Source organism: Eptatretus burgeri, chromosome 9 (genome assembly GCF_056783735.1).
Source record: "Eptatretus burgeri isolate ZD-2024b chromosome 9, Ebu_testis_v1, whole genome shotgun sequence".
Lineage (NCBI taxonomy): Eukaryota > Metazoa > Chordata > Myxini > Myxiniformes > Myxinidae > Eptatretus > Eptatretus burgeri.
Genome location: NC_140969.1, coordinates 28,945,518 through 28,971,299, shown reverse-complemented (window position 1 = coordinate 28,971,299; position 25,782 = coordinate 28,945,518). Strand labels below are relative to the sequence as shown.

The window sequence follows — 25,782 nt, the reverse complement described above, 5'->3', positions numbered from 1 at the left end:
TGTAAGGGTGAACATGCATACTTTTCTTGAATACAGATGATTTACGTGATGAATCGCTTTTGGAAGAAATTTATTCATTTTCACATAATTTACAATTTCCTTGAAAACTCCTGACAGGTCCATGGCGTGTAACATTATTGCCAAGACCGTTGGCTCCAGGTTCGACAAGCTCGGAGCTCGTTACAGCAAAGTCTTCCACACGAGCATCTTCAAAGGTCTCACCACCACGAATGGCTTCTCATTTTCACCATTATGATTTGTATTGTGAACAATTCCAACGACTTATTTTGTCTTACTAACCACTTCTTTGTTTCACTAACCACTTCTTTGTTTCACTAACCACTTCTTTGTTTCACTAACCACTTCTTTGTTTCTTTCTTCATCCAGTGAATATTTTTTGATTTTTTTGTTGTTGTCTTAAACTGCACCAGCTGGTACGAATGCTCGTTTGTGAGAAATAGAAGTGGCCATAAAGTTTAACTATAATGAAAAAGAAAATCTGAAACAAAGTTTAGAAATTAAAGAATTCCTGTGGAATTCCATGGGAAGAGAGAACTGGGTATAAGAGAACAAACTCTGTTTGAACAAGTAACCATCTGGCTATCTATACTCCACCGATTAACTGAACATGTAACCATCTGGCTATCTATACTCCACCGATTAACTGAACATGTAGCCATCTGGCTATCTATACTCCACCGATTAACTGAACATGTAACCATCTGGCTATCTATATTCCACCGATGAATTGAACATGTAGCCATCTGGCTATCTATACTCCACCGATTAACTGAACATGTAGCCATCTGGCTATCGATACTCCACCGATTAACTGAACATGTAACCATCTGGCTATCGATACTCCACCGATTAACTGAACATGTAACCATCTGGCTATCTATACTCCACCGATTAACTGAACATGTAGCCATCTGGCTATCTATACTCCACTGATTAACTGAACATGTAGCCATCTGGCTATCTATACTCCACTGATTAACTGAACATGTAACCATCTGGCTATCTATACTCCACTGATTAACTGAACATGTAACCATCTGGCTATCTATATTCCACCGATGAACTGAACATGTAACCATCTGGCTACCTATACTCCACCGATTAACTGAACATGTAACCATCTAGCTATCTATACTCCACCGATTAACTGAACATGTAACCATCTGGCCACCTTCACTCAACCAATTAATTGAACATGTAACCATCTGGCTCTCTTTGCTCCACCGATTACCTGAGCATGTAACCATCTGGTTCTCTTTACTCCACCAATTAACTGAACATGTAACCATCTGGCTACCTCCATTCCACCAATCAACTATATAACAAGTAACCATCTGCCATCTGCATTCCACAGAAAAGCTGAATGCAGGTGTGATGGCAAACCTGTTTGTATTCAACTCTGGAGACAGCTTCATCCCGAAGGGTATCGTGGCCAAAGTGCGTGGCTTTGCAGGTGGTGTTGCTGCTGACATAGTGGAGGTAATGTTTTCTTCTTACCTTATGGAAACTAGAATACGCTCAACAGTTGTATGTGAGATTGTATTGTTTGTTAAATATTGGTTTGAACTGCAATAGCGGTCAGAACTGCTCTGAAATTAGATTTCCTGTCGAATTCCTCGGGAAAGTGGAATTCCTGTACAAATGCCTTCCCGAATCTGTCGCCTTGAGTTCTTCCCTGAAGGATTCCAAGTCTGCTCCTCACTGGTACTTCACGGTCTCTCAGATTTCCACTACTGAGCTCCACCACACCCAATGAGACCTGTTACTTTCCTACTGTTCTTCTACAATTACTCTCGGTGCTGTGATGCTTTGGTTGTTCTTGTTCTTCTTGTCGTCCCACTGTGTTCTCTTTGCCCCTGATGTTGTCTGTTGATCCATTGCCCTCTGTTGGTCTGCTCTACAGTAAGCCATGATACTTGTAAAAAAAAAAAAAAATGGAATAGGTTATGATGTTAACAACCGGTCCACATGCCGGCAACTGACTGTTGAAATAGGGTGCAGCCTCCCTGGATTAATGTACGGCAGGTGAGAACAAAGCCTTATTTGCCATGACGGAAGAACAAACAGTTTAATATCTCAACCGGGTAATAATCTGGAACAGCATTGCTGTCACATGTGTTCTCCGGCCTGACAAAGTTCAGCTCGAGCACACCACAGCACAACTCCAGCGGTCTCCATCTTCATTGCACACCGCTCAGCTTTATTCCTGCAGCTTCAGCACCCCCATTACCTGTTGCTCCACTTGTAAAGAGGACTAGAAATCCATGACATCGTCGTGTTGAATCGGTGTCTTCGTTTCAAGTAAATATGAATCGAACAATCTGCATGATGTTTTATACTAACGGTGTGACCGTGCCCCTGTACGCGTAGGTTGCTCTTTGTTCTAAAGGGCTGCAGCAGATCGTGCAGAGCTACGCTACAGAGGGTCAGAAGGGTTCAGCCATGGACCGGCAAATGTGGATGACCAAGCGCTCGGCAGTGCAGAAGGAGAGCATCAGCAAGGCAAGGCAACGAAGAGCAAAGGCAGCATCACCATGCCAGCACCAAGCACAACACGGAGACATGACCCTTTACAATATCGCAAACGTTCCCACAGTGAGTTTCCTTGGTACTTGGTGTGTCTTTCTGTGGCTCCGCAGCTAACAAACTGGAAGGCCATCGACGAGGAAGAAGCCGCAGTGACACTCCACACTCGTGTATTTGGTCAGGTTGTCGGTTACACCATCCTGAAGAAGGAAGAGATAAATAACTTAATCAAGGTATGGCATATGGAAGTTGATGCATCAATTTACACTCCTGTACGTTTTCAACCCCAGAACTGTGTCCCGTCTGCCAGCATTTGTTGGTGGACGTAAAAGATCCCACGGTGTCCGTCGTGAAGAGTAGGCGAGCCATCGCCGGGCACCACTGTCAAATTACAAATTGCAGTCCTAACCGACGTCCGACAGGGGCATTGCCTCAGCGGCACCACCATACCCCGAGAAAATGATGCCACCCGTAGCCACATGCTGCATACGAAAGAAGAACCATCAGAACTCACCCAGGACTGATACTTTATCTCAAATCCGAGATAAAACTTCCTTTAATAACTTTTGAAATAGCTAAAGTTGGACTAGAAAATTGGGATTAAACTCCCACGGACGGTGGACGTGACATCTTGTCCCGCTCTGTTTCTTTTTGACTGTCCCAGACTGTGACCTCCATGGACAGACCATCTCCAGCCCTCCATTCATTTGTTTCATCACTGGAGCGTGGAATAAACGCCCTTTACACCAAGGCCTTGCTGGGATCAGAGATCCGCTACATGCAGCCTACATCTGCCGGCATGCTTCTGGACGTCAGCCTCTACCTCTCAAGCGTAATCACCTCTCGAGCCGACGGTAAGAACCGATGATTGAACAGGTGGCACAAACTCGAATCGGATCACTCCCTTTTTGATTTATCACTCTTTATTGCTTTCAAATTGTACCGAAGAACTTGAGTTTTACACAATTTTTTGCAAACGTCATAGCAACTGAACTACTGCAGTGCCCGTCTTTGAAAACGAGGACCTTAAAAGTGTAATCCAACCCGACATATCATTCTTTCTTGCATGTGATACGCTATGATCATTTTTTTTTCTTTTAATCTCATCCTGTACCCTAGTACGCGTGACCTTTGGTGAGACACTCCCTCCTGATGCTAAACTCACAGACATTCTGTCTTCGTCCCCTGAAATCATCGGCGTTGTGAGTCCAAGGTGAGGAGAAAACAGCCTCTCAGGAATAGAACAGGTGGAATGGAAACTTCATTCACTGATGATTTGGATATACAGCAGTGCGGAAGGAGCTGAACATTGCCGAGTCAACGCCACTCCGAGTAACCCGTTGCTCTTACATATTCATCGAAAACAAAGCGAAGGGTGCAGATAAATACACTTATCAATGTAGATAGTTCTTCTTTGTTCGCATGCAGCACAGTGCTGCGGGGTAGCATCATTGGCTGAAGGTGTGGCTAGCTAGCTCGCCTCTTCGCGAAGGACGCCGTGGCATCTTTAACGTCCACCGACGAATGCCGGCAGCCAGGACGGCCGTTTAACATCCGCCGAGGGATGACACACACACTAATGAATCACGGTGCCCGTGAAACACCGGGATGACACCAGTTTATCGCTGCATCAGGATTCAAACCCAGGGTAGACAGCTTAGAGGCGAGTGTGTGTACCTCTACGCCATCCCGTCAGCCCAATGTAGATAAACTAAGCCTAGAACATTCGAAAGAGCTACATCTAATATGTCCCTTACAGTTGGTCTTTCTTGAACATTGGCTCTTTTGCCTTGCACCTTCCAGCATTGCTACACGCGGCGTGGCCACCGTCGCAGTGACTTCTTCTCTGGTGCAAGCTGGGGTACAGTACCACGCCGACATCCGTGCTGCTCTTCCTGCCAACATCAAAGCCAGAGCAAGCATCGTAGACAAAAACATCAGGGTGTCCGTGAAACCCTCATCAGGACCCTTGGAGGCGATTTCATCGAGGTTAAGCCAAAAAAGTTTACACTTACACGATTCACCTAAGCAATGATTTATAACACTGCGTACTTCAATCAGGACCCTTATTCAAATGTTCGCTTCATCGATACCTCACGTCGTTGTGCCAACATTCTCCTCGGCAGTGGGAAGATGACTGTGTTTGTATCAACCGCTGCTGGGTCCAAGGCCATCCCTGTGCTCCCACCGAGTCCTCCGAACTTTCCCAGGCCAATGCAGCCACTGTCAAGGCCTCTACCTAGCGTTCGGGTAAGCATTGCTGGAGCACATTTGCCTGCGCGTAATTTAATGTCATACACGAGTAGCATTTGTTAGAAAGCTCCTACATGTTGATGTCGCAATGGCCGGTGTCAAATGAACACTTTGAGATCCTGCAAGAAGCTTCTCATGCGTGGTGTATTGTGAATGGATTCCCTAAAACTCCTTGACTAAAATACCATGACCGATGCAGAGGTTGCAGAACAAATGTATTGCAATTTGTGTTTGTGTGCGTTGGTTTGTTGCGCTTCTCCACCTACGGCTCTGGGTCGCTTACATCAAGACTTGCTACATAGGATCAGCATGACCCCAGTTTGTGTATAGGGCTGTTTTTTATCTTTGCCAGTGGTCTTGGGGGTGTGGGGTGGGGTGAGATGGGGGGAGATGCAAATTTTCGATGTAAATCTGTATCGTGTTGCTCTGCGTCCACGTGGGGGGAGGGTATTACAAGTCTCCATCATCTACAGTGTAGTAGTTGTGTCCCCACCTTTTCCAGTGCTGTGAGGTGTTTTGAATTATAAGCAGCAGGTACGGTTTTGCTTCATGCACGTAACCTGGGTTATTCTTATTTTTGGGAGCGATTGAGGCAGCTGTCAGTTGCCTATACACCACCCAAATAAAGATGTGTCAGAAGAACGTGTTGCATGCTTGGAATAAGATCACCCATCGAACGGATACTCTTCTAGTTGTATCAATGAGCACCTCACCCCACTTCCGCTCCCCCCCACCCCCCCTGATATGTTGTGACTCCCGTTTGATAGCAATTTATGGTGGTTGCCAGTGATCCGGTGGTATCAAGTGAAAAGAATAGACCATTGGGTACCAGTACCGGCTGTTGAAATTCAAAATTCCATCCTGAACTGCAAGGCACTGCACCTGTATCAGGGTGTAATTGGCAATTTGTGCACTGCACCACTGCACCTCCTGGCAATTTGTAATCATTTCTCTAATCGATCATTTACTCCCTTTGGATTAACTATTTGCTTTGGTGCTTTGGCCTAGCAGAGGCGCAGTGATGCAAGAGTGATCATTTATTTCAGCACTACCACAGCCATACCTCTGCAAAATCAAGACCCGCACCACAACACGGCCACTCTGAGGGCCATACCGTTGAGGAAGATGTCATTTTGACACGCGCCAAGGGCCGAAGGAGCCAGATCTGCGCCAACATGTCATCCATCGCGACGAACGTCTGCGTTAGAACATCCATCAAGAATGCCGCCTTCGTGATGAACACACCGTTCTACGCTCTGGTTGGGTCCAGCAACTGCACGCTGCGGATAAAACAAGGTTTGCCCACTGTTGTTTCCCCAGATCTTTCGAGAAAATGAAGATAATAACAAAAAAAAACGCTGACATGTTTGGAAATATTATGCAAAAAGCACCTCAGGTTATAAGGACATTATGAAAGGTTTGCAAATGAGGAGGACGCACAACATCAGGGTTCAAGATGATGAAGTATAACCCAGGTCGAAAAACCAGTTAAAACCAGTACACATTTTCAACTGGTCTCTATTGGTTCTAATTGGTCTTTAACTGGTCTCTATTGGTTTCAACTGGTACCAGTTAAATTCAGTCAGAATTCCAATTTCCCAGTTGAAAAAACCAGTAGCTCATATTTGTACCAGTTAAAGTCTTACTGGTTCCAGTTGATACCAGTTGCAATGTACTGGTCCCAGTTGATACTAGTTACAATGTACTGGTCCCAGTTGATACCAGTTAGTTAAATACATGTATTTCAACTGGTAATATATCACTCTATTCCAATTTCCCTATTAAAACCAGTAAGAAACCAACTGGCTTTACTGGTACCAGTTGGCTACTGGTTTTCAACTGGTACCAGTTGACCAGTAAGCTACTGGTCTTTACTGGTTTTTTGACCTGGGAAAGGAGTTCTGAGACACACAAGTTGTTATAGATACACAGCAGACCTCACAATGCAACGATAGAATGTAAAGTAGTTCTTGTGAACTACACGGTGAGCATGTTAGCTGTTCAGTTGATGTTTTTTTTGTTAACTTGTTTCTGCAGCTGACATTGGCTCAGCAGTGAAACAGTTGGATTTCGAGATACAGGCTGGTCCTGAGGCTTCCTCAAAGATCATCACTCTTTTGGTAAGAAAACCTTAAAATAACACAGCGTGATGGATAAAGTGACATCTCAGTTACTTACGTATCATGTGGGTATTGGGGAAGGGGCAGGAGGGAGGGGATTGAACGAGAAGAATTAAAATGAGAAAAGGAAGAGAACCGGAGGATAGACGAGGAAGAGAGAGATCGGTCGGGAAGTGTAGGAAGAGTCGGGAGAGAAGGGGAATAAGGTTGGGAAGAATTCAACAAGTAAGGTCATTGTGTGCCAGTATCCTGCTCGAATTCCAAATTCCTGCCGAAACCTGTAACCTCCCACTTCGACATGGTCAGTGGGGTCACATACGATGCCTCACTTCCCAGACAGCACCATGACACATGTGAGCAATGACACTTATGTTTGAACACTCGTTCATCAACAGGGAAGGTCCGAAGCTAATTATAGGTGTCAAACAATCGACAGATATCGATGTAGGAAGAAAGGTAAATACAAAAAAAATGGATTACAGGTGAATGATTACAGGTGAATTCCACTATTTTGCAGAGAGAGTTTGAATCACGGACAGATATGAAAACTCAATCCGGTGTTTCTATCAGGGTGAGGCATCAATGTGTGCGCCCTTCCTCAGATGAACGTGAAGCCGGAGGACCCGTCTGCCACCAGCGGTCTGCCATCCCACTACGTTGTTTAGGAAGAGTCGGCGAGCTATCACCGACACCCTGAACAAATTACAAATTCCCACCACATTCAGTCGAACGTCAAGCCTGGCCAGGCGGATCAGGAAAGATACGAGCCGAAAGAAATTCCCCGGCCAACCCCGAAGAATGTGGGAATAATCAGGGCCATTAAAGAAGAAACGGTAGTAGTAGTGGTAGGTCCTTCTTTTGACTGATGCAGTATTTCGTTTTCTCTTTATTTCCTAATCATTTCCTAAACAGGATAAATATACTCCATCTTTTCTCTTTCCCTATTTGTGTTCCTTCTGGCGACTCCAATGCACTATTCGGTTTTCCGTTTGGACTGCTGAAATCTAACCATCCGGGTTCTTCCCGACATCTTTGTTCTTGGTTCCTTTCACAATTCTCTTTATTCATTCGAACTCTTACTTTTTCTTGTCTTTCATCTCTTTTACTCTCTATTTCTCTTTTTTTTGTTATCTATCTGTCTAAGGAGAAGTCAATTCTTGCAGAAATTTTTCTGTGAGGCTCACTTGGCTGTGTCTGGATGGGTTTGAGGGTAGTGGAGGAGAAGTTGAAACATGAATCTGATCGAGGTTCCTCCTGATGATCCTCCTGATGATCCTCCTGATCCTCCTGATCCTAATCAGGTTCCTCCTGATGATCCTCCTGATGATCCTCCTGATCCTAATCAGGTTCCTCCTGATGACTCAATCTCTGCCCTTTACTTCTGGTTCCTTCTGATAACTCAAATGCAGTGTTTGGTCTTCTGTTTGAATGATAGTTGGAGTTGCATGTGAGTGTATACGTTTGGGTGGTTGGGATTATCTATATTGTTTTTCCGCACAAAATACGTTCTTCCAACCCAAGTTGCTACTGTGTCCGACTTCCCCAATCTTGAAACAAACAGGAAGGAGCAGACAGTCTCAGGCGGTTTCATCTGATACTCAATGACCCTTTTTCATTAACTCTGGGCAAGCATGTCAGACGTTGGCCATTACCGTGTCCGTTGGAGAGCTGTCCCCTTGTCATCAAGGGGCTCTGGGTTTGAGTCCTGGGTCGGGTCATGAGTTTTTCACATTAGCCTTGTTTGGGAATTTTTCACCATTTTAATATAACAGTACGTATTATACTTTTCGTTAAGAAATAAAAACACAACACGAATTTAACATCACGTCTAACTTAATCTTGCTCTTTTCTTCTTCTGTTTTTTTTTTCTCTTCGATCAGGAATTCGGCGATACTTCCTCAGCGGGAACATCGAGCTCAGCCTCATCCGCTTCTGATGATCAAATGCTTGGCAAGCGATGGAAAGGACAGAGCTCAAGATCGCTTCCCTCACAGCCAATGGCTCATCGTAACAGACCAAGCAGACATGGGTTCTCTGAAGAGAGTGAGATGAGTATGGAACACAGTGGCATGGTAAGTTGGAGTACGTTAGCTCAAACACCTTTAATGATGTTTATTCATAGGTATCACACACACAAAAAAAAAAAACACCTGTAACTGGATAAACAGTTAAGGCGATATAGATTACAGGTTGGGAGGTCCTGTCGATATAAATTGGTATGCACATTCAGAAAAAGAGTATTTCATGAAACTCTAACTACTGCACTTAAGTTAATGTTCAAAACTGAAGGCACCACTGATCACAGTATCAGCGCCAAGCAGGTAAGACTCGCATCCGACATTTGGGCTGCTGAGCGATCTTCATCCAGGACTGTGCAGGCATCGTGTGCCGGGCACCCTTGCCTCTCGGTGAGCTCTACTAATTGGTAGAACCTCCAGTTTTGAATAGCGATGTTCGAATCTACAACCACCTTTTTATTTTTTTATATTTATCTTGCCAAAACGAAGTTTTGCAAGATATGTTTCGTCAGCTGGTATCATTTTTTTTTCGTTTGTCTGTAATCACGTATAAAAAATTCTGCAGAGCACAGTTATCATTGGAAATTTTTGTAACTTCGCATATCAGAGGCCTATAGGAGGTCCCTTTCAGTGCACAAAATTTTGAAGGTCAAGGTCAAAGGTCAAGGTCACTTTGGCGCAAATCAGGGGAGTCGACGAAACCCTTATTTTTTGAGTAATTTTGATCGGATCGTCTTCAAACTTCATGGGAATATAGTTCATGGTCTGGCGCTCAGCTGATTAATTTTTGGTGGCGATTGGCCTTGACCTTCATATGTTTTTTATTGCTAAGTTTTACGACAGTACATGGATCGGGGTCATGGAAAAGATTTCTCTTGGTGATGGCAATGTAGTGGCTTTGGACAAAGGCGACGGTCTATAACTAAGAATCATTTCAGGAAGTTTGGGCACCACTTTGAAGTCATATAATTGGGGTTTTTTTTTTGTTGGTTGGACATGACAAAAAGGTGGTTTGTTGATGTTACATTGCCATCTATATAAATCCTAGCTGATTAGTGGATGTGGGACATCGAAAGATGACACGAGGATCGCTGTTAGGAGAGAAAGCCTTGCGTATTTCACAGTAAGGGACTGACGGGTGAAATGGGGGCATCACAAGTCTGGGATGGGGTTTACAGCACAGGAAAGACACAACTTAACTCCCTGTCTGTGCGTGTTGTTCTTGCACAGCCACTTGAGGATTTCAGGATCATTGCAATGAAGTTCAAGCCGTACTCAAGAAGCAAGGTAATCACTGTACGAAGACAAGCTGAAATATAAGAAAACGGACAATTCGACAATGGCACCTCAAACACATTTGCAGCAATATTGCGAGCACCCATTTTGCAAGATAATTCTTCACACAACCACACAACAGTCCTCCATGAATGTGCACACGTATGAAATATTTATTCGGTACTTGATGCAATATCTCACTGTGACATCATTATATCCATAATTTACTCTATCATGTTCTTCTATGCTCTGTGGACCTCTTGTCCATTCTCTGATGCCTACATTCCACTCTACCTGTTCCTCTGTCCCAACAGTTCCAAACATCTGCATCTTCATTGTCCACCAGTACCAGCAGTGACCAAAATGACAACTGGGAAGAGGTGAGTGACCAACCATAATCATTACACCGAATTAAAGATCCATTGCATATCTAGCTTTGCTTGTTTGTCCATCACTTGTCCACCTGTTTACTTTCACTGCTCAAACGTTCGGGGTAATGCAACGTGACGAGCAAGGTGCACTTCCTGTAGTTTCAAATCTTCCTGCAGTTTTGGTGGGGAAAATCTGTTTAAATCAGGATTAAAGCACTGCTATCCATCCGAGAGGATGTCAAGCCTGATTCTTGGTCTCCACACAAAGGCTGCTATTTTACTCTCTGGGACTTCAAACGTCACACTTTCAGATCAAGTTTGTGTTAATCGGCACAAATTGATTCATCTTATTATCGATGTATTTTCTACACTGTGGATGAACTCCCACATTTTCATCAAAAGTACTAACGGTTTAAGTTGCTAGCGATAACTCGCCCACCTTGCCCCCTGGATATCCCATATATTCCTACCTCCTCCCATTTCTTTACTACCCCCAATGCCCAACCTCCTTTCCCATTCTACCTCCTCCCCAATTCCTCTTCTGTCTCAGTCTCCAGCAGAATCAAGAGCACTATCTCAGCACTATTAGATACAATCAGCCAAACATTTAACTTGAGGGTATACTTTATGGGCCAGACATTGGTAAAGGAAAAAAAAAACAAAAAAAAAAACTGCACATTCGGTGTCATTTTCATCAAAAACACTAAGTGTTCAAGTTGCCAGCGATAACTCACCCAGTCTTCACAAAAGACACAGCGGGATCTTCAATGTCCATAAAGTAATGCCAGCAGACGAGATGCCCAGATTTAACATCGATCGGAGGAATGGTGTACTTCGTAGTACAGCGGCATGCCTGCGAAGCATTGATCAATTGTAATAACATCCAGACGACACAGCGCAAACAGAAGTGCACTACCTCTGCGCAACCTACCTATACAGAAGTGCACTACCTAGGTTATCAGCACATTTTAAAAAAAAAGAACTACAAATTGGTGTACTGGGAGCCTGGTGGCTTGGAAAGCCGGAGAGAAGAGTCAGGTAAGGCCGCTCACAGTGAGATATCGTAATGTAAGCACGACGCTATGACACCATGTACCAAAGCTTCAGTAGTCCTCCAACTTAAACATCAGCTGATTTGGGATGTATTGTACAGATGGAAGAAAATAGATTGACAGATTTTAGCAATGTGTGGGATAGAGGAAAGAGTTGTATCCGTAATGACACGTAGATTCAAAGCCATGGGAGCGAATGCCTCCTGGAGGAGCTGGGTTGAGGTGGTGGTTGAAGTAGTGGTCTCCAAGTTTCACAGTTTGTGGTTGAAGCTTTTGATGAACCGATGAGCTGCCAATTCCCATCAGTAATAGCAGCATTGAGTTTGAGAACGTTCATGGTCATCCCCGTTTGAATTTCAGAGACAAAAGAAAAAGTATCCAGGTTTGTAAAAATGGCATGACAAAAGTGCAGATGACGATAATAGCTTCAAATCACAGACTCTGAAAGTACTCCACGTGCATCCAGGATATTATGTTTGACTCCCAAAGGGTGTCGATACCCAAACACAAAGAGTGTCTGGGGACCTTTCATCGTGGAATTGCTTCCTAGATCATATATGGTTATATGATGACAAATTTAAACTTGAATTGTGTGAGTTGAACAGGAGGAAAGCTTCATGGTTTGAGTCCGTTACCATTTTGGATCTCTTATTTACAGAAGACTGCTGAGGAACCAATTGCCGTGGCTTTGGCAAAGGTGATCCGTGAAGATCGGCGACCGCACGGTCTGCAGTTGGCTGTGTATGGGCCAAGCTCGGCGCCCCAAACCGGCCTTCCAAGTGCGAGCATCGTCGTGTCAGATCTCAACGCCAGTAGCAGCTGGAAGCTTTGTGCCAAAGTTCAAGCTTTAACTCCAAGCAAAGCCCGGGTAAGGCCTTCAACTCGAAAGTGGAAGCAGTCCACAGACTCCGGCGAAAAACATCTTAAAGCGCTCAGGTTAAATGAGTACTATTTTGAAGATCTCAAATCACATGATTGGGACTACCTTAAGATGTTGAATCCTGATTGATGGAATTAGAAGTGCAAACTGCAAGGTGTGAAACTGATGACAAATCACTGTCCTTTTGGTCGCATCGTGATTGTATAAGACTGGCTTTATGGTGAAAGTTCCTTTGTGATGTGGTGCAGTCGGTGTTGGCCTGGGGAAGCAATTGTGCTGACAACCAGCTTGTGATGAGGGCAGCACTAGGTAAGCTCCACAAATACCCATCTGCGAGGGTCGACGTGAACTGGGCCCATGCACCAAGGTGGTTGAAGAGTACTTCCACAATGTGAGTACCAAAGCAATCGATATGATTTTATTTTTACCCAATATTCGTGTTTCCTCTCGTCCGTTCAAGTTTGCTTATTCTATTGTTCAGGATCTACGACAGAGTGACCATCACCACCTACAACATGGGTATGAGTAAAGTTTACAAGGAGAACACACCAAACAAAGCTAGCGTTATAGTCGCTGCCGTCGCTCCTCGTTCTCTTCACTTGCTGGTCAAGGTCCCCTGGGTAAGTCACAATGCAGCATCTCACCTCTCGCCAAATCTCAGAGAAGGGACTACCTGTATTTGGTTAAGCCGAATGCATCCACCGTGTCTGCCGTGCATTATGTAGGCGACTTTCTTGAAGAGTGGCATCAGCCCACCGATCCCGATCTCACTGGCACCCGTTGATGAGACCTCGGGTCTCTTGGAAAGCGGAGTCGATGGTGCTGGCATTGGGCAGCTCGTTGAAGAGTTTGTCGTGGCTGTGCAAAGCTTTCCCACAGGTAAGAATTACAATGTAATGAACGCATTCTTCATAAACCAGACTCAGTCGTGTTGCGGTTATTGGGGCGTATGCCACGAGTCTGGGAGATCGGTGGTTTGAAGCCCGGCTGTCTTTTAAAGGGTTTAATGATGGTACGTGCTGCTTCCTTGCTTGATGGGCTTCATGGCTTTCTCTTGCAGTGGAGTTCATTCTCAGGGAACTCGTATTCTATATTAATTTCATTTTTAGTACAACGTAATGTAATCATATACTGTACAGCTTCTTCATGGCTTGAACCATGCCCTCCCTTGTACTGCTCTCTCACTACAGCAACCTGCACTGCCATTGGAAAAAACTTCACCACGTTTAACAAACGGGAATACAATTACTCAATGCCCAAGAGTTGCAAACACATCTTATTGCAAGACTGCAAGGAGAACAGCGCCTTCGCTGTATATCTCAAGAATATTAGCAGCGGGGATTACGAGCTTCAGATGATCACAAAAGACAGGTGCTTCGTTGTTCTTTCCTTCCTTTTCCCAAATAATTGTTCTATTGTTTTTTTGTTTTTTTTTACCTTGTTGGCCAATATTATGGAGGGAGTGGGATGGAGATTTTTTTTTTCTGAAGTGCACAATTGAAGTCCGACCAAAACACCGGCACAAGAGCCAAGTTGCTTGCGTGCATCGTTGTTGATAAAGTAAGAGGAGGTAACATGCAGTCACTTGGTTAGATAAATCAATGGAAAGTTTAAATACACAAACCAGCAAGTGCTATCAGTGTGAAAAGCAGTTAGGGTTTGTAAATAATGGTTAATGGGCATTGGGTGCTGACAAGAACTTACGTCAACGCTCCCGATTGGTGTGCAGTGTTATAACAGCAAGACCAGTTTCCACTTCTGCGTCTGGGCCTGGGTCTTCCACCGCAGCCTCAACACCTCCAGGTTCCAAAGCCTTTTTGGTTCATGTTAATGGCAAGGAGGTAAAGAAGAACTTCACCACACAAGGACCTGGTGAGTGGTTGAGTGATGTTTATTATGCATGACCACACAGGTGTTATTCAATCCTTGTGTGGTCATAACACTATCTCCTGAGTGATGTCGCAATTTCTGGGGCACCTCCAAAATGGCAAATAAACCAGTTTTAAAAAGTGTTTGATTAAATGAATTTGAAACAATGCAATGAACAAGCGGCAATGCAGAATCAAAACCGTCAATGTCAAAGGGGGAGGGGGGGGGGGGGACAAAACATATATATATATATATATATATATATATATATATATATATATATATATATATATATATATATATATATCAATATCAATACACAAAGCGAGCCAAATAATCATACGAAACTATTTGTTGGTTTTATCCAATTCTTTAACAGCGAGAAAAAATCACTTCCGCTTCGCTGCAAAGCTCCGTGTTGGATGCTTTACTTTGAACCTTCACGTAAAATTGAATAAAATTAAACTTTTTGAAAATTTCGAATTATTTCCAGATTTCAACACCACCATAATGCGTATTATCAAGTTGTTTCAACTTTCTTTGTCAGTGAATGATATGTCATCATAATAGTACATACAGTACCTACAGAAGGTCTACACAACCCTTTCAAATTTTTCACATTTTGTTGCTTTATTGCCTGGAATTAAATTGCATTAATTCAGACTTTTTCCACCTTTGTTTACATATCATAACCCACAACTTCCATGTGGAAAACAAATTCTACAAATTTCAGAAAATTAATTAAAAATGCAAAACTAGAATTTCTTCGTTGGATAAGTGTCCACCTCACTTTATAATCGCAATTGTAAATTTGCTCAGGTGTAACCAATCGCCTTCAAAATCATACACCAAGTTAATTGGCCTCCACCATGTTAAATGGTTATGATTCTGATTATTTCAGAATAAAATTAGCTGTTCCTGTACGTTTCCTCTGACGGGTAGTACATTTCACAGCAAAGACTCAACCATGAGAAACAAGGAGCTTTCAAAAGACCTCGAGGATAAAGTTGTGCAAAGGCACAAATCAGGGGATGGGCATAAAAAATATTTCAAAGGCCTTGACTGTCCCTTGGAGCACAGTCAAGACAAGACAATCATTAAGAAGTGGAAGGCGTACGGTACCACCAAGACCCTGCCTAGATCAGACCGTCCATCCAAACTGGATGACCAAGCAAGGAGATTTATCAGAGGCCACCAAACGGCCAGTGGCAACTTTGAAAGAGCTACAGGCCTTTATGGCAAAGACTGGTCACTGTATGCATGTGACAACAATATCCCAAGCACTCCACAAGTTTAGCCTGTATGGTAGGGTGGCAAGAAGGAAGCCATTACTCAAAAAAGCTCACCTTGAGTCCCATTTGAGGTACGCAAAAAAACCACTCCAGATGTTCTGAAGCCATGTGGCAAAACGTTTTGTGGTCTGATGAAACCAAGGTGGAAAGTTTTGGCCTAAATGCAAAACGTTACGTTTGGCGCAAACCCAACACAGCACATCACCCAAAGAACACCATCCCTACTGTGAAGCATGGTGGTGGCAGCATCATGTTATGGGGATGTTTCTCATCAGCAGGGACTGGGACACTTGTCAGGATCGAAGGGAAAATGAATGGAGCAAAATACAGAAAAATCCAAGAGGAAAACCTGCTGCCATCTGCAAGAAAGCTGAAACTGGGACAGAAATTCACCCATTAATATATAGAAGAAAAAATTCCTTCCAGAGACAACTCGAGAGAAACCAACATATAATTGTCCATGAGAAAAGCAAGGCAACTACAGGTTAAAAGAAACAAATTTGAGAGATTGACCGTGACTTGTTGATGGTCAAGGCAAAGCAAAGTTTCACAGGAAATTGTCTCGTGAATAGGACGGGGAAAAAAAAAAATCAGACCTCGTTTTCTTCATTGGGATTCTTGGAATTAAAACATCATGGCCTTTATGTTGACCCTTGATAATAGCAGCCTCAATACAGTGCTTCATTAACTGTTTTACAATTAATTTGGTACCATTGACCAATTGTGGATGATCAATATGTTGATGGCACATTATTGGCGCACTAATGCTGAGCTTAAGCTTTTGCGTGATGGTAAACCAGAGGGATCGAATGAGTTCTGGAATTAAATTGGGTAATCAGTTGCCTCATTTTCAAAGGACCTTATCGATGAAGTTGTAAAAGGTTTTTTGTGTCGGCAACTTTTGTAAGAGTTCTTTATTGGTCACATTAATTTGTTCATTTCTTGAAGAAAGTAGAGCCTTCTCAGTCAGCCAGTGTTGTTTGAGGTCGTTGTTTTAAAAGATCCATGTAAACAGCGACTTTAAGCTCTTCTTTCACTGGAGTAACCGCGCCCAATTCTTCAGGAATGGCGATCCGTCCATTCTCTGGATTAGCTTCTAGTTCTGCATTTCCAATTTTGATGCAAAATTATGCGTATTGTCCCACTTCTTGATCATTCCACAAGTGGACTCGGATATTGGTTTCAAGATGCAGTTTTTGATTGTGCTTCCAGAGATAGCCTTGACCGCATCTTCACGTGTCCCACATTCGATAACTGGCAAAGTTTGATGGAAATAATTTGATAGGAATACAAGGCGACACCCATCATTGCATTCGGTTTATTTTGAACGTCTCGCAATGTCCTATTTAGTGTTTCAAAACCTTTCTTGTTGGCTATTGTGCATTCGCCCAAAACAACGAGTTTGCAATCTTTAAGGACCTTACCAATTGGGCTCTCTTTGCTGATGTTACATACAGGGTTTTTAAACTTTGCAAATCCAATGTCACTTTAAGGGCTTAGTGTGCTGTGCGTCCACCAGTCAGCAATGATGCAGCAATTCCTGATGATATGCAGGTATATGATATCCCATTTTCCATTTGTATAATTTTAGGAACAGGTTGATCAGGAATGTCTTTCCCACGCCACAAGTGCATCAAACATTGGTCGCTCTGAGCCGTCCTAATTTTCTCAGGTCTTGTGCTGATCTTCAATCAACTTTAGTTCCATTTCCACAATAAATCTTTTTAATTGTTTGATTCTAGGAGACCTCCCCAAGATATTCCTCTGGCATGCTTTGATCATCAGTGTCTCTTGCTGGTTCGGGGAGCCCGTAACCACATAATGCATTTCCACTGAAGAAGACTACTCTGTCCTCAAGAAGTCTCAGCACCATCATAAATGGCCTGGTTGAATTCCACATCTACATCATCACTCTGAGGATGTCTTCAGCCATGCTTTGAGATTTTTCCCATAAAAGCTTTGGATCTGCCAGTTCACAATTGACCAACATGATTGCAAAAATATATTGGGCTTTTTTCGTTGTCAATGAAACTTAACCAAGAGGTCATCCCAATGGTTGGCGTCTTTGAGTAGACCAAGGCGGCGGAAGGCTTCTTGTGTATTTCACAAAACTGACAAAAAACTGTGCACAAAGCTTTACATGAAGTAGGTCCTCATATTGTGCAGCAGGAGATGGAGAGAATGGGCTTCCATTTTGCCTCTGGAATTTATGGTCTATACAGGGCCAGGAGCATCTGAAGACTTGATACCAGGAAATTCCGGGTGAGGAATAACCTGTACATGGTGTTTCCGTTTTGTTTGGCTGCAAAGTGTCATATTTTTGGACCTCGGAATACAACAGTTTTTGCAGTTTGAAGGTCAATGTGGAGCAAGTTAGATTCTGAGCTCTTTGACTGTGTTTGTGAATAAAATATCTGAAAGTTGTGGATGGATTCAGACAAAACTTAGTGGGCAGGTTGGGTATGCAACAAGGAAGAATTGGTTCGATTTTCGTGACGATCCAAATCCGGATCAGGATCCGAGAATTTTAAAGTGATTTTTCACCATTGAGTGACAGTGCTAAAACGATATATAGCAGGATATCTCAAAAAGTTGAGAACAGATTCGGATGAAACTTAGTGGATGAGTTGGTTAAGTGACGAGAACGAGCAGATTAAATTTTAGTTCAGGTCCAAATCCAGATCTGGCTTATCAGTGGGTTACGAAACGTAAACTAATCAGCCTGGCAGAGGTATGTGCTCTACCGAGTGCCCTTCTAATTTTTGTTGTGAATTCTCCATCATCCGGTCGCAATCATTGATATTTCCGGTAACCATCCTCTCCCGCTTCAGTTTCTTGAAGAAATCCTCTTGCATACTTTTAATTGCATTTGGCTTTACTCATGCAGGGAGCACGTTGATTCAGTGGACCACGTGGTCCATAAATCATGCTGCTTGAAACAATTTAATAAAGCTGAGGATATTGATTTGTATCTGGTATTTCCACACTTATGATTAAATCAATCTCCACCAGTCTGATTTTTCCCTTTCAACCATTTCAAAATGTGGACATGTCGAAGACTTCTCTTTTGCCACTGAACAGTAGCCATCTTGCACACGACTGAACCAAATATACATCCATGCCAGTCATCAAAAGTTCAATCAACTTTGTCTTTTCTTTGTGAAATACTCTTGCAACCACATCTTGTCTACGTCTATTCTTTTCTTGCTCACAAGAATGTCATGAAGATGTCAGGCCAACCATGGTTGTGGACAAATGTGATGGCATCCTGTATCTTCTCATGGACATAGCAATGACCCCAGTAAATATGGAGAGAGAATCACACAATGAAAACTCATTTGCTTCCAGCTCGACTTTTAAAGCTGACGTTGGGGGAATTCAAGGTCTTGGGACCGGTGTCGGCAGGAATTATCTTGTATATATTATGAATGTTTTCTCAATAGATTCAGAAAAAAAAACCCCATGCCTTCGAAAGAAACAAATTATTGGCAGGAAAACAAGTATACGTCGTATGAAGCGAACACGTGACGTCAGAGCTGTGGAGAGGCAGGAGCACCAGCAAAAATATCGGCATGATACTAATTGTTCTTCTTCGCAGTCCGATTGTATATATATATATATATATATATATATATATATATATATATATATATATATACACATTTTTTTTTTTACACACGACTGGTTGAAAGTTTTAGAACACCCTCATTTTTCCAGTTTTTACTGAAATCTAAGCAGTTAAGTCCAGTGAATAACCTGAAATGGTACAAAGCAAAGCAGAAAACTGTGAGAGGTTAAAAAAAAGTTTAGGTTACCAAAAACTGAAAAAGAATGTAACTTTCAGAGTTCTTAAAAAAGGCCCTTTTCAGGGAACAAGTAATGGGTAAGCAACTGCAGCTGTTCTGCAGCAATGGAAATAAATTAAGCCTTGAAAGTTGATGCAAACAATTCCTACAGGTGTCCCAAATTTTGTTGATTAGTTACAAACCCTCTGTCTGTATAAAAGCAGTGTTGGAACAGACTGTGTTGCTGCACCCTCTGAAGCATTATTTGGACAATATTGCACTGAAGGAAGTAGTATTTTGCTGTCATAATGGCGAGAAAAAGACAATTAACAAAGCAAGACAGACAGACCATTGTAACCCTTAAAAGTGAAGGTCTTTCCTTTAGATAAATTGCAAAGTAAGCCGAGGTGTCAGTGAGTAGTTTCCTACACCATCAAAAGACACTTGGAAACTGGAGGAAACTCTGACAGGAAGAGGTCTGGCAGACCCAAAGCCACAACACAATCAGAAGACAAGTTTCTGAGAGTCAACAGCTTGCGTGATAGGTGGCTCACAGGACAGCAGCTTCAAGCACAGCTTAACATTGGTCGAAGTAAGGAAGTCTCAGTTTCAACTGTGAAGAGAAGACTTTGAGCTGCAGCTTTGACAGGTCGAGTGGCAGTAAGAAAGCCATTGCTGAGATGGCAAAATAGGAAAAAGAGGCTTGCCTGGGCCGTGAAGCACCGCCAGTGGACTACTGAAAACTGGAAGAAGGTCTTATGGACCGATGAATCAAAATTTGAAATCTTCAGTTCATCACGCAGGGTTTTTGTACGCTGTTGAGTAGGTGAAAGGATGGTTCCTCAGTGTGTGACACCAACTGTCAAACATGGAGGAGGAAGCGTGATGATCTGGGGCTCTTTTGCTGGATCCAGTCAGCGACTTGCACAGAGTGACTTGCACCCTGAACCAAAAGGGCTACCACAGCATTTTGCAGTGCCATGCAATACCCTCTGGTCGACACCTATTTGGTCAGGGGTTCATCCTACAGCAAGATAATGACCCAAAACATACCTCCAGCTATTTTAGAACTACCTTAGAAGAAAATAACAAGACGGTAGACTTCAAATCATGGAATGGCCAGCACAGTCTCCAGACTTAAACCCCATAGAGCTGGTTTGGGATGAACTGGACAGAAGGGTGAAAGCAAAGCAACCTACAAGTGCAACATGTTTGTGGGAACTTCTGCAACAGTGTTGGGAAGAACTTTCCGAACAATGTTTGATTTCCATTTTAGAAAGAATGGCACGAGTATGTTTGGCTGTTATATCTGCAAAAGGTGGCTACTTTGAGGAGTCCAAAATTTAGATTAAATTTTGTTCAACAAAACGATTTCATGATTTCTTTTTTATCTGCAATTGTTTATTTGTTCTATACTTTAATTTCAGAGTACATTGAAACATTAAACTGCTTAAATTTCAGCAAAAACTGGAAAAATGGGGTGTTCTAAAACTTCTGACCCATAGTGTATATAATTATTATTATTATTATATACTCTGTTATCATATACATTTTTTTTTTTTTACATATACATTTTTTTTTTAATCTGGAAATGCGAGGAATTTTGCAGTCAACACTCTAAGTTTTTTTTTTTTTTAACATACCTACATTTGTCTGATGTGTCTGCCCATCCACAGAGAGCATGATGGTGAACATAACCAAGAATAACTCTGTGATTATCAAAGCCAGTAACCTGGGCATCGAGAAGATTTTCTTCAATGGAACACGCGTTAGCGTAAGTAAATCTAGCCAAACTGGAACACTTCAGGAGATCTGGTTTCCTTTATGTTGACCTCACATGAACATGTAAACATAAAAAGATAATACTGTGCAGTAAAGTAGAACACATCTCTTGTGCAGATACTGTTCCTTGAAATAAATAGAAAGTAAGAATGCAAAGTATGACTTTTAGAGCAAACTTCTACGCACGGAGAGCAAATGGAGCTAACAACACGGAACACTTTCCATGCCAAGTAACCCATCAGTGCAAACGATAAGAAAATAAGGAAACATTTTGCACTATTTACGTATGGCTGCAAGTTTATTTCAGAAACAGCACACAGTAAGAAAGTTCATATTATTTATCAAACGACACCAACTTCTCTACAAGTGGTGAAAAGGTGTAAATCTGCGGCATCTGGGATGTGTGTGACTTCGTGAATTTGCACGCGTCACACTTCTTGACCTCCTACCTTTTTATCCATATGTCAGCCTGAAACATTGAATCCTCTTTTTGGAAAACTTAGTTTGCACAGTAATGCAGGAAAAATGATCTTGGAAGATGTTTGGATGCTTCTTGTGTCTTTTATTCTTACCTGAACGAATATGTGAAATGTTTAAAGTTCCTGGCCTGTTGTAAAGATAATCTCGTGCAACAAGTAGACGGTCATTTTCCTCCAAGTACTAAAGTGCAAATCGTTTCCTCACGGGACGAATATGGATCGCTTTAGAATTTAATTTACATTTAAATAATCAAAACTGCAAAAGTTTTGTAACTGTTGAAAGCTTTTAGACTCACCTCAAAGTTCATACCTCCTCTTTAGTTTTCAAAATACAACTGATACGTACGTAATTACAGTCAAGAGCACATGTACTTGGAGTCTACTTTGGTCCCTCATCAATACTTCTCCATAAATCCTCGTGGTTGCACTTGGAATAACAAAATAGTCGAATGTTATGACAGATGGATAAAGGAAGTGCCACTTCGATGGATTTAACACAAATGCGTGATTTGTTTGTACTTGTTGCCTCCCAACGGAAGTGGACATATTTCAAAACTATGCACGTCTTACTCGGCAAGTATTCCCATTAACCGCACTGACAACCTGAAGCCTTGCCGTACGAGATCCACAATTTCTTTTGAATATTGCACACTAACTTTACGACTTTGCACATTCCACCTGCACTATAAGGAGCGAGGTAAAATGGTTGGAAAGGAAAATGAGCAGACACTGCGTGTGTGCAGGTAACGGTCAACAACAAACTCATGGGGAGCGTGTGCGGCCTGTGTGGGCACAACGACGGAGAGATGATGAACGATCTCAAAATGCCTAACCACAACATTTCCAATGACCCAGAGGTTTTTGGTTACTCCTGGGCCCTACCTGATGCATCATGCGATGGTTGTGAGTACAATTTAAAGAGAGTAGAGTGAAATGCATGAAGGCATGTCAGTTTGAATCTTACTACTTTCCAAAAGCTCAGCATGTCTTTGTTGTCCAATCCAATCTCAGCTCGTGGAAGAGCAAGGAATAGATGACAACTTCGTGCCACAATTAAAACATCAGCTCAACTCACCTGCATGTTGCAACAAAAGTGATGAAAATAAAGCTTACATTCTCTCCATCTAAGAATTTTAGTTGCAAAAACAGATATTTAGTTTGGGGGCAATGGGAGGAGGTCGATATAAAAAGAGGAAGGTGCTGAGAAACGTCTCTTTCTTCCATTGTTTCACAGCATGCCCCTTGGCAAGAGTAAACGTGAAAGTGGAGGGCATCAAGCGAGAAAACGGAGAGGTAGAAACATGCTATTCCAAGCACTCCATACTTCGCTGCCCAGCCAACTGCACTCCTGTGGATACCATTTCCGTGAAGCTCGGGATGCATTGCCTGCCCCCAGGTGAGCGCACAAGTCATAATCAAAAAAAGAAAATCCTTTCTCCTTTACTTGCTTTCTTCCCATCCTTTCAGCATTTCTCGTCAACAATAAATACAAATACAAAACGCATATTAACCCAACTCGTCAAAACCATTCTCATCCGGCAGGCTCAGGACCGAGCATGGCAAACAGCAGCAGCCTGAGCACCAAGAGCGAGGACACACAATCGGTGGTGCAGGCACACACGTTGTGCGAATGTGACCATCAATCGTGCAAGACGGAGTGAAGGACAGATCGATTGAATTGGATCGGTTGAGGGTTTGGAGGCTGTATTTTAACAGCACAGTGATTGTGCAAACCTTGTATGTAACTGTCTAGCAGGAATTTCTGCGCATCCCAGCATCATTGTCACCTTGATAGAACTAGGTAAAACAAGGGATTCCATTTTTTTGCCAAGGCTTGGATGTCGGAGGTTTGTTGCTGTGTAAAGTGTCTTCCCTTTCATGCTTGAAAATAAAAAGGACAAAATTTACTTCACATGGTCTGTCGAATCATTGTTGAGGAGGTGCAAGCGTTTTTTTGATTACAGCTCACCAGTTATCAACCATCCACCAACACGATGGACCACTCGTAGTCCATAACGAGTGGGTTTCTCCTGCCGCTGCAGTACCAGAGTCTGCCGTTCATAATCGCACGTGGAAGCAAATGGAATAAAAAAAAACATATTATGGCTTTATGATCAATGATATCTTTCAGAATGGATGAAAAATAAAGACACTAATTTTCCTATATGTAAGCCCTTCCATTCCTCTTTCATATGAATCACATGGCTGTGGGTAGCATCATTTGCAGGGGGCACTGCTGTGCCTCTGATGCAGTGCCCGCTGTAGATTAGAGCAGGAATTTGAGATAGTTTGCCTACTCTTCACGAAGGAGACCGTGGGATCTTTAACGTCCACCAACTAATGCCGGCAGACACGACGCCCAGTTTGGCATCCATCCGAGGGACGGCGCACACATTGATGCCTCGCTCTGTCTGCAAAACAACAAGATGACAATTTCGCTGGGTTGGGATTCAAACCCAGGCTAGATAACTCAGAGGTGAGTGTGCGTGCCTCTATAGGGCTAAGTTGCCAGTCCTGTTAAGGCCCTTCCATGAAGCCTCTCTAAACGAGACGTCATCCGAGTGGTTTCAGCCGGAATCGCACTTGGCCAAAAGCCGAGATGCATTGTTGTAGAACCCTGGCTTTTAGTTTGAAATCCCAAGTCCAATCTAATAGGCCAACGGGAAATTTTATTACTGCATACTTCACGTACAAGTTAAACTGCCTTCGGTGCAACATATCAAAATAATTAGCACTGTAGAAATTAAGATAAAACTCATAACAAAGATCAATGTTTAAAAATAACAACGATAATAAAACATACATCCACATATGGTCCAATCAGTAGCATAAAAAAAGACCATTCAAATTTACCAAACATTCTCGGGTCAGCAATTAGAACTTTAAACATTAGCCTCTTGTTGGCTTTGAGAACAATGCAAAGCAAAAGCCTATTTTTCAAAAATGTCAAACGGTCGTGGAAAAGCTTGCATCCGGCAAAAGCAAATCCTGGCCCTCGGGAAAACCTCTGCTTTCGATAAGTACCGCTTTAATAAGAAATAAAATGCCATTGTTAGCAATAAAAAAATTTTAAATACAAAAATAACACTTCCGAAAGCTCCTTTGGGCATTCTGGCGTTCAGCAGCTATGACTTGAGACTTCTGCCATCAACAGTCACGTCATGACGTCACGAGTGTCATGGCAGGAATATCGAAACACTTTGTCTCACTTACTTCAACCTTCGAAAGGTTCCAAGTAAAGACACCTGGCTCAAGATAAATGGAGTTTCATAGAATTTTTTTTGTTTGTTTGTTTCAACTGTTGTTTGCAGGTACATCAAACCAACTGCCCGCAGGACAATCGATTCAAAGAAAAAACAAAACAAAAAACATACAGTCACCTCAGATATAATCATTGTTCTGTTTACAAGAAAATTGATACATGACCTAGAGGAGATTCCCTCCAACAATTGAGCAAATGAATGTGGAAAAAAAACAGATGGTATAATCAATAACAATATTATAATATTTATAACTATAATAATAAAAATTAATAAATGCTGAGATGGCAATGCAAGGCGGAGATGGAAGGCTTACTCGACCAGATTGAAACTGCGGCAACATTTCATTTGTGGGCAAAACCCTGCACCAGGCACGCTGTGCAAGGAAAGGGTTGTGGGTTAGAGATTTGGCAGGCCTCACCACGTAGACGTCACCATTGCCCAGGTCAGAGTTCGAACTGCCAGGTTTTCCTCGTCGCCCCAAATGCCAAGGTGAGGCTTGCTGGGCTCGGGCCTTTTTTCAGTCAGTCTGGACTTCGCGGTGGACAGGGCAAGAAGCGAGGAGGAGGAGGAGGAGGAGGAGGAGGAGGAGGAGGAGGAGGAGGAATACGAGACAAGGTGGGTGAGCAGAGGCTGTTGGATCAAGAGATGAAAAAGGCTTTGTTTTGACTAGGAAACTGCTTTGGATTAAGGATGACAAGGAGAGCAAAGAAGTGGAGAGGTGCAAAAATAAATACCCCAGCGTGTTGCAGATCATTAGGACGTGCTCACTCGAGTCAACTCCATACGCACCGCTGAG

At 42.7% G+C, this 25,782-nt stretch overlaps 2 protein-coding genes and 1 long non-coding RNA gene across 6 annotated transcripts in view; 1 reads left to right on the top strand and 2 right to left on the bottom strand.

Moving 5' to 3' along the window:
- LOC147019794 (vitellogenin-like) overlaps nt 1-23,630 on the top strand; it is a 40,025-nt gene extending 16,395 nt beyond the window's left edge. Inside the window, exons 11-34 of the mRNA XM_085894523.1 lie at nt 1; nt 118-215; nt 1,376-1,500; nt 2,392-2,523; nt 2,661-2,780; nt 3,212-3,401; nt 3,667-3,760; nt 4,351-4,536; nt 4,674-4,797; nt 5,847-6,096; nt 6,838-6,920; nt 8,801-8,992; nt 10,169-10,225; nt 10,528-10,593; nt 12,295-12,504; nt 12,765-12,907; nt 12,998-13,136; nt 13,242-13,395; nt 13,707-13,887; nt 14,246-14,388; nt 21,139-21,236; nt 22,467-22,626; nt 22,958-23,119; nt 23,266-23,630. The exon at nt 1 is cut by the window's left edge and continues 217 nt beyond it. Coding sequence (XP_085750649.1) covers nt 1; nt 118-215; nt 1,376-1,500; nt 2,392-2,523; nt 2,661-2,780; nt 3,212-3,401; nt 3,667-3,760; nt 4,351-4,536; nt 4,674-4,797; nt 5,847-6,096; nt 6,838-6,920; nt 8,801-8,992; nt 10,169-10,225; nt 10,528-10,593; nt 12,295-12,504; nt 12,765-12,907; nt 12,998-13,136; nt 13,242-13,395; nt 13,707-13,887; nt 14,246-14,388; nt 21,139-21,236; nt 22,467-22,626; nt 22,958-23,119; nt 23,266-23,384 — 3,227 coding nt within the window. The 3' untranslated portion in view covers nt 23,385-23,630. The remainder of the gene's footprint in view (nt 2-117; nt 216-1,375; nt 1,501-2,391; nt 2,524-2,660; nt 2,781-3,211; nt 3,402-3,666; nt 3,761-4,350; nt 4,537-4,673; nt 4,798-5,846; nt 6,097-6,837; nt 6,921-8,800; nt 8,993-10,168; nt 10,226-10,527; nt 10,594-12,294; nt 12,505-12,764; nt 12,908-12,997; nt 13,137-13,241; nt 13,396-13,706; nt 13,888-14,245; nt 14,389-21,138; nt 21,237-22,466; nt 22,627-22,957; nt 23,120-23,265) is intronic.
- LOC147019795 (uncharacterized) lies at nt 8,800-11,428 on the bottom strand. The gene is made up of 2 exons (XR_015061517.1): nt 11,319-11,428; nt 8,800-10,247 (listed from the first exon to the last, which is right to left on the bottom strand). It is a non-coding gene; the product is annotated as an uncharacterized LOC147019795 (long non-coding RNA).
- A 742-nt stretch (nt 23,631-24,372) lies between the features above and the next one.
- Nucleotides 24,373-25,782, bottom strand: part of EVL (Enah/Vasp-like) — a 79,929-nt gene continuing 78,519 nt past the window's right edge. The window contains exons 13-15 of one of the 4 annotated variants that reach the window (XM_085894527.1): nt 25,721-25,777; nt 25,590-25,616; nt 24,373-25,559 (exon numbers count right to left, since the gene is read on the bottom strand). In XM_085894527.1, the coding sequence (XP_085750653.1) occupies nt 25,740-25,777 (38 nt within the window). In that variant the 3' untranslated portion in view covers nt 24,373-25,559; nt 25,590-25,616; nt 25,721-25,739. Of the gene's footprint in view, nt 25,617-25,720; nt 25,778-25,782 lie in introns of all 4 variants that reach the window. The other 3 variants (XM_085894526.1, XM_085894524.1, XM_085894525.1) reach the window with 3 other exon arrangements.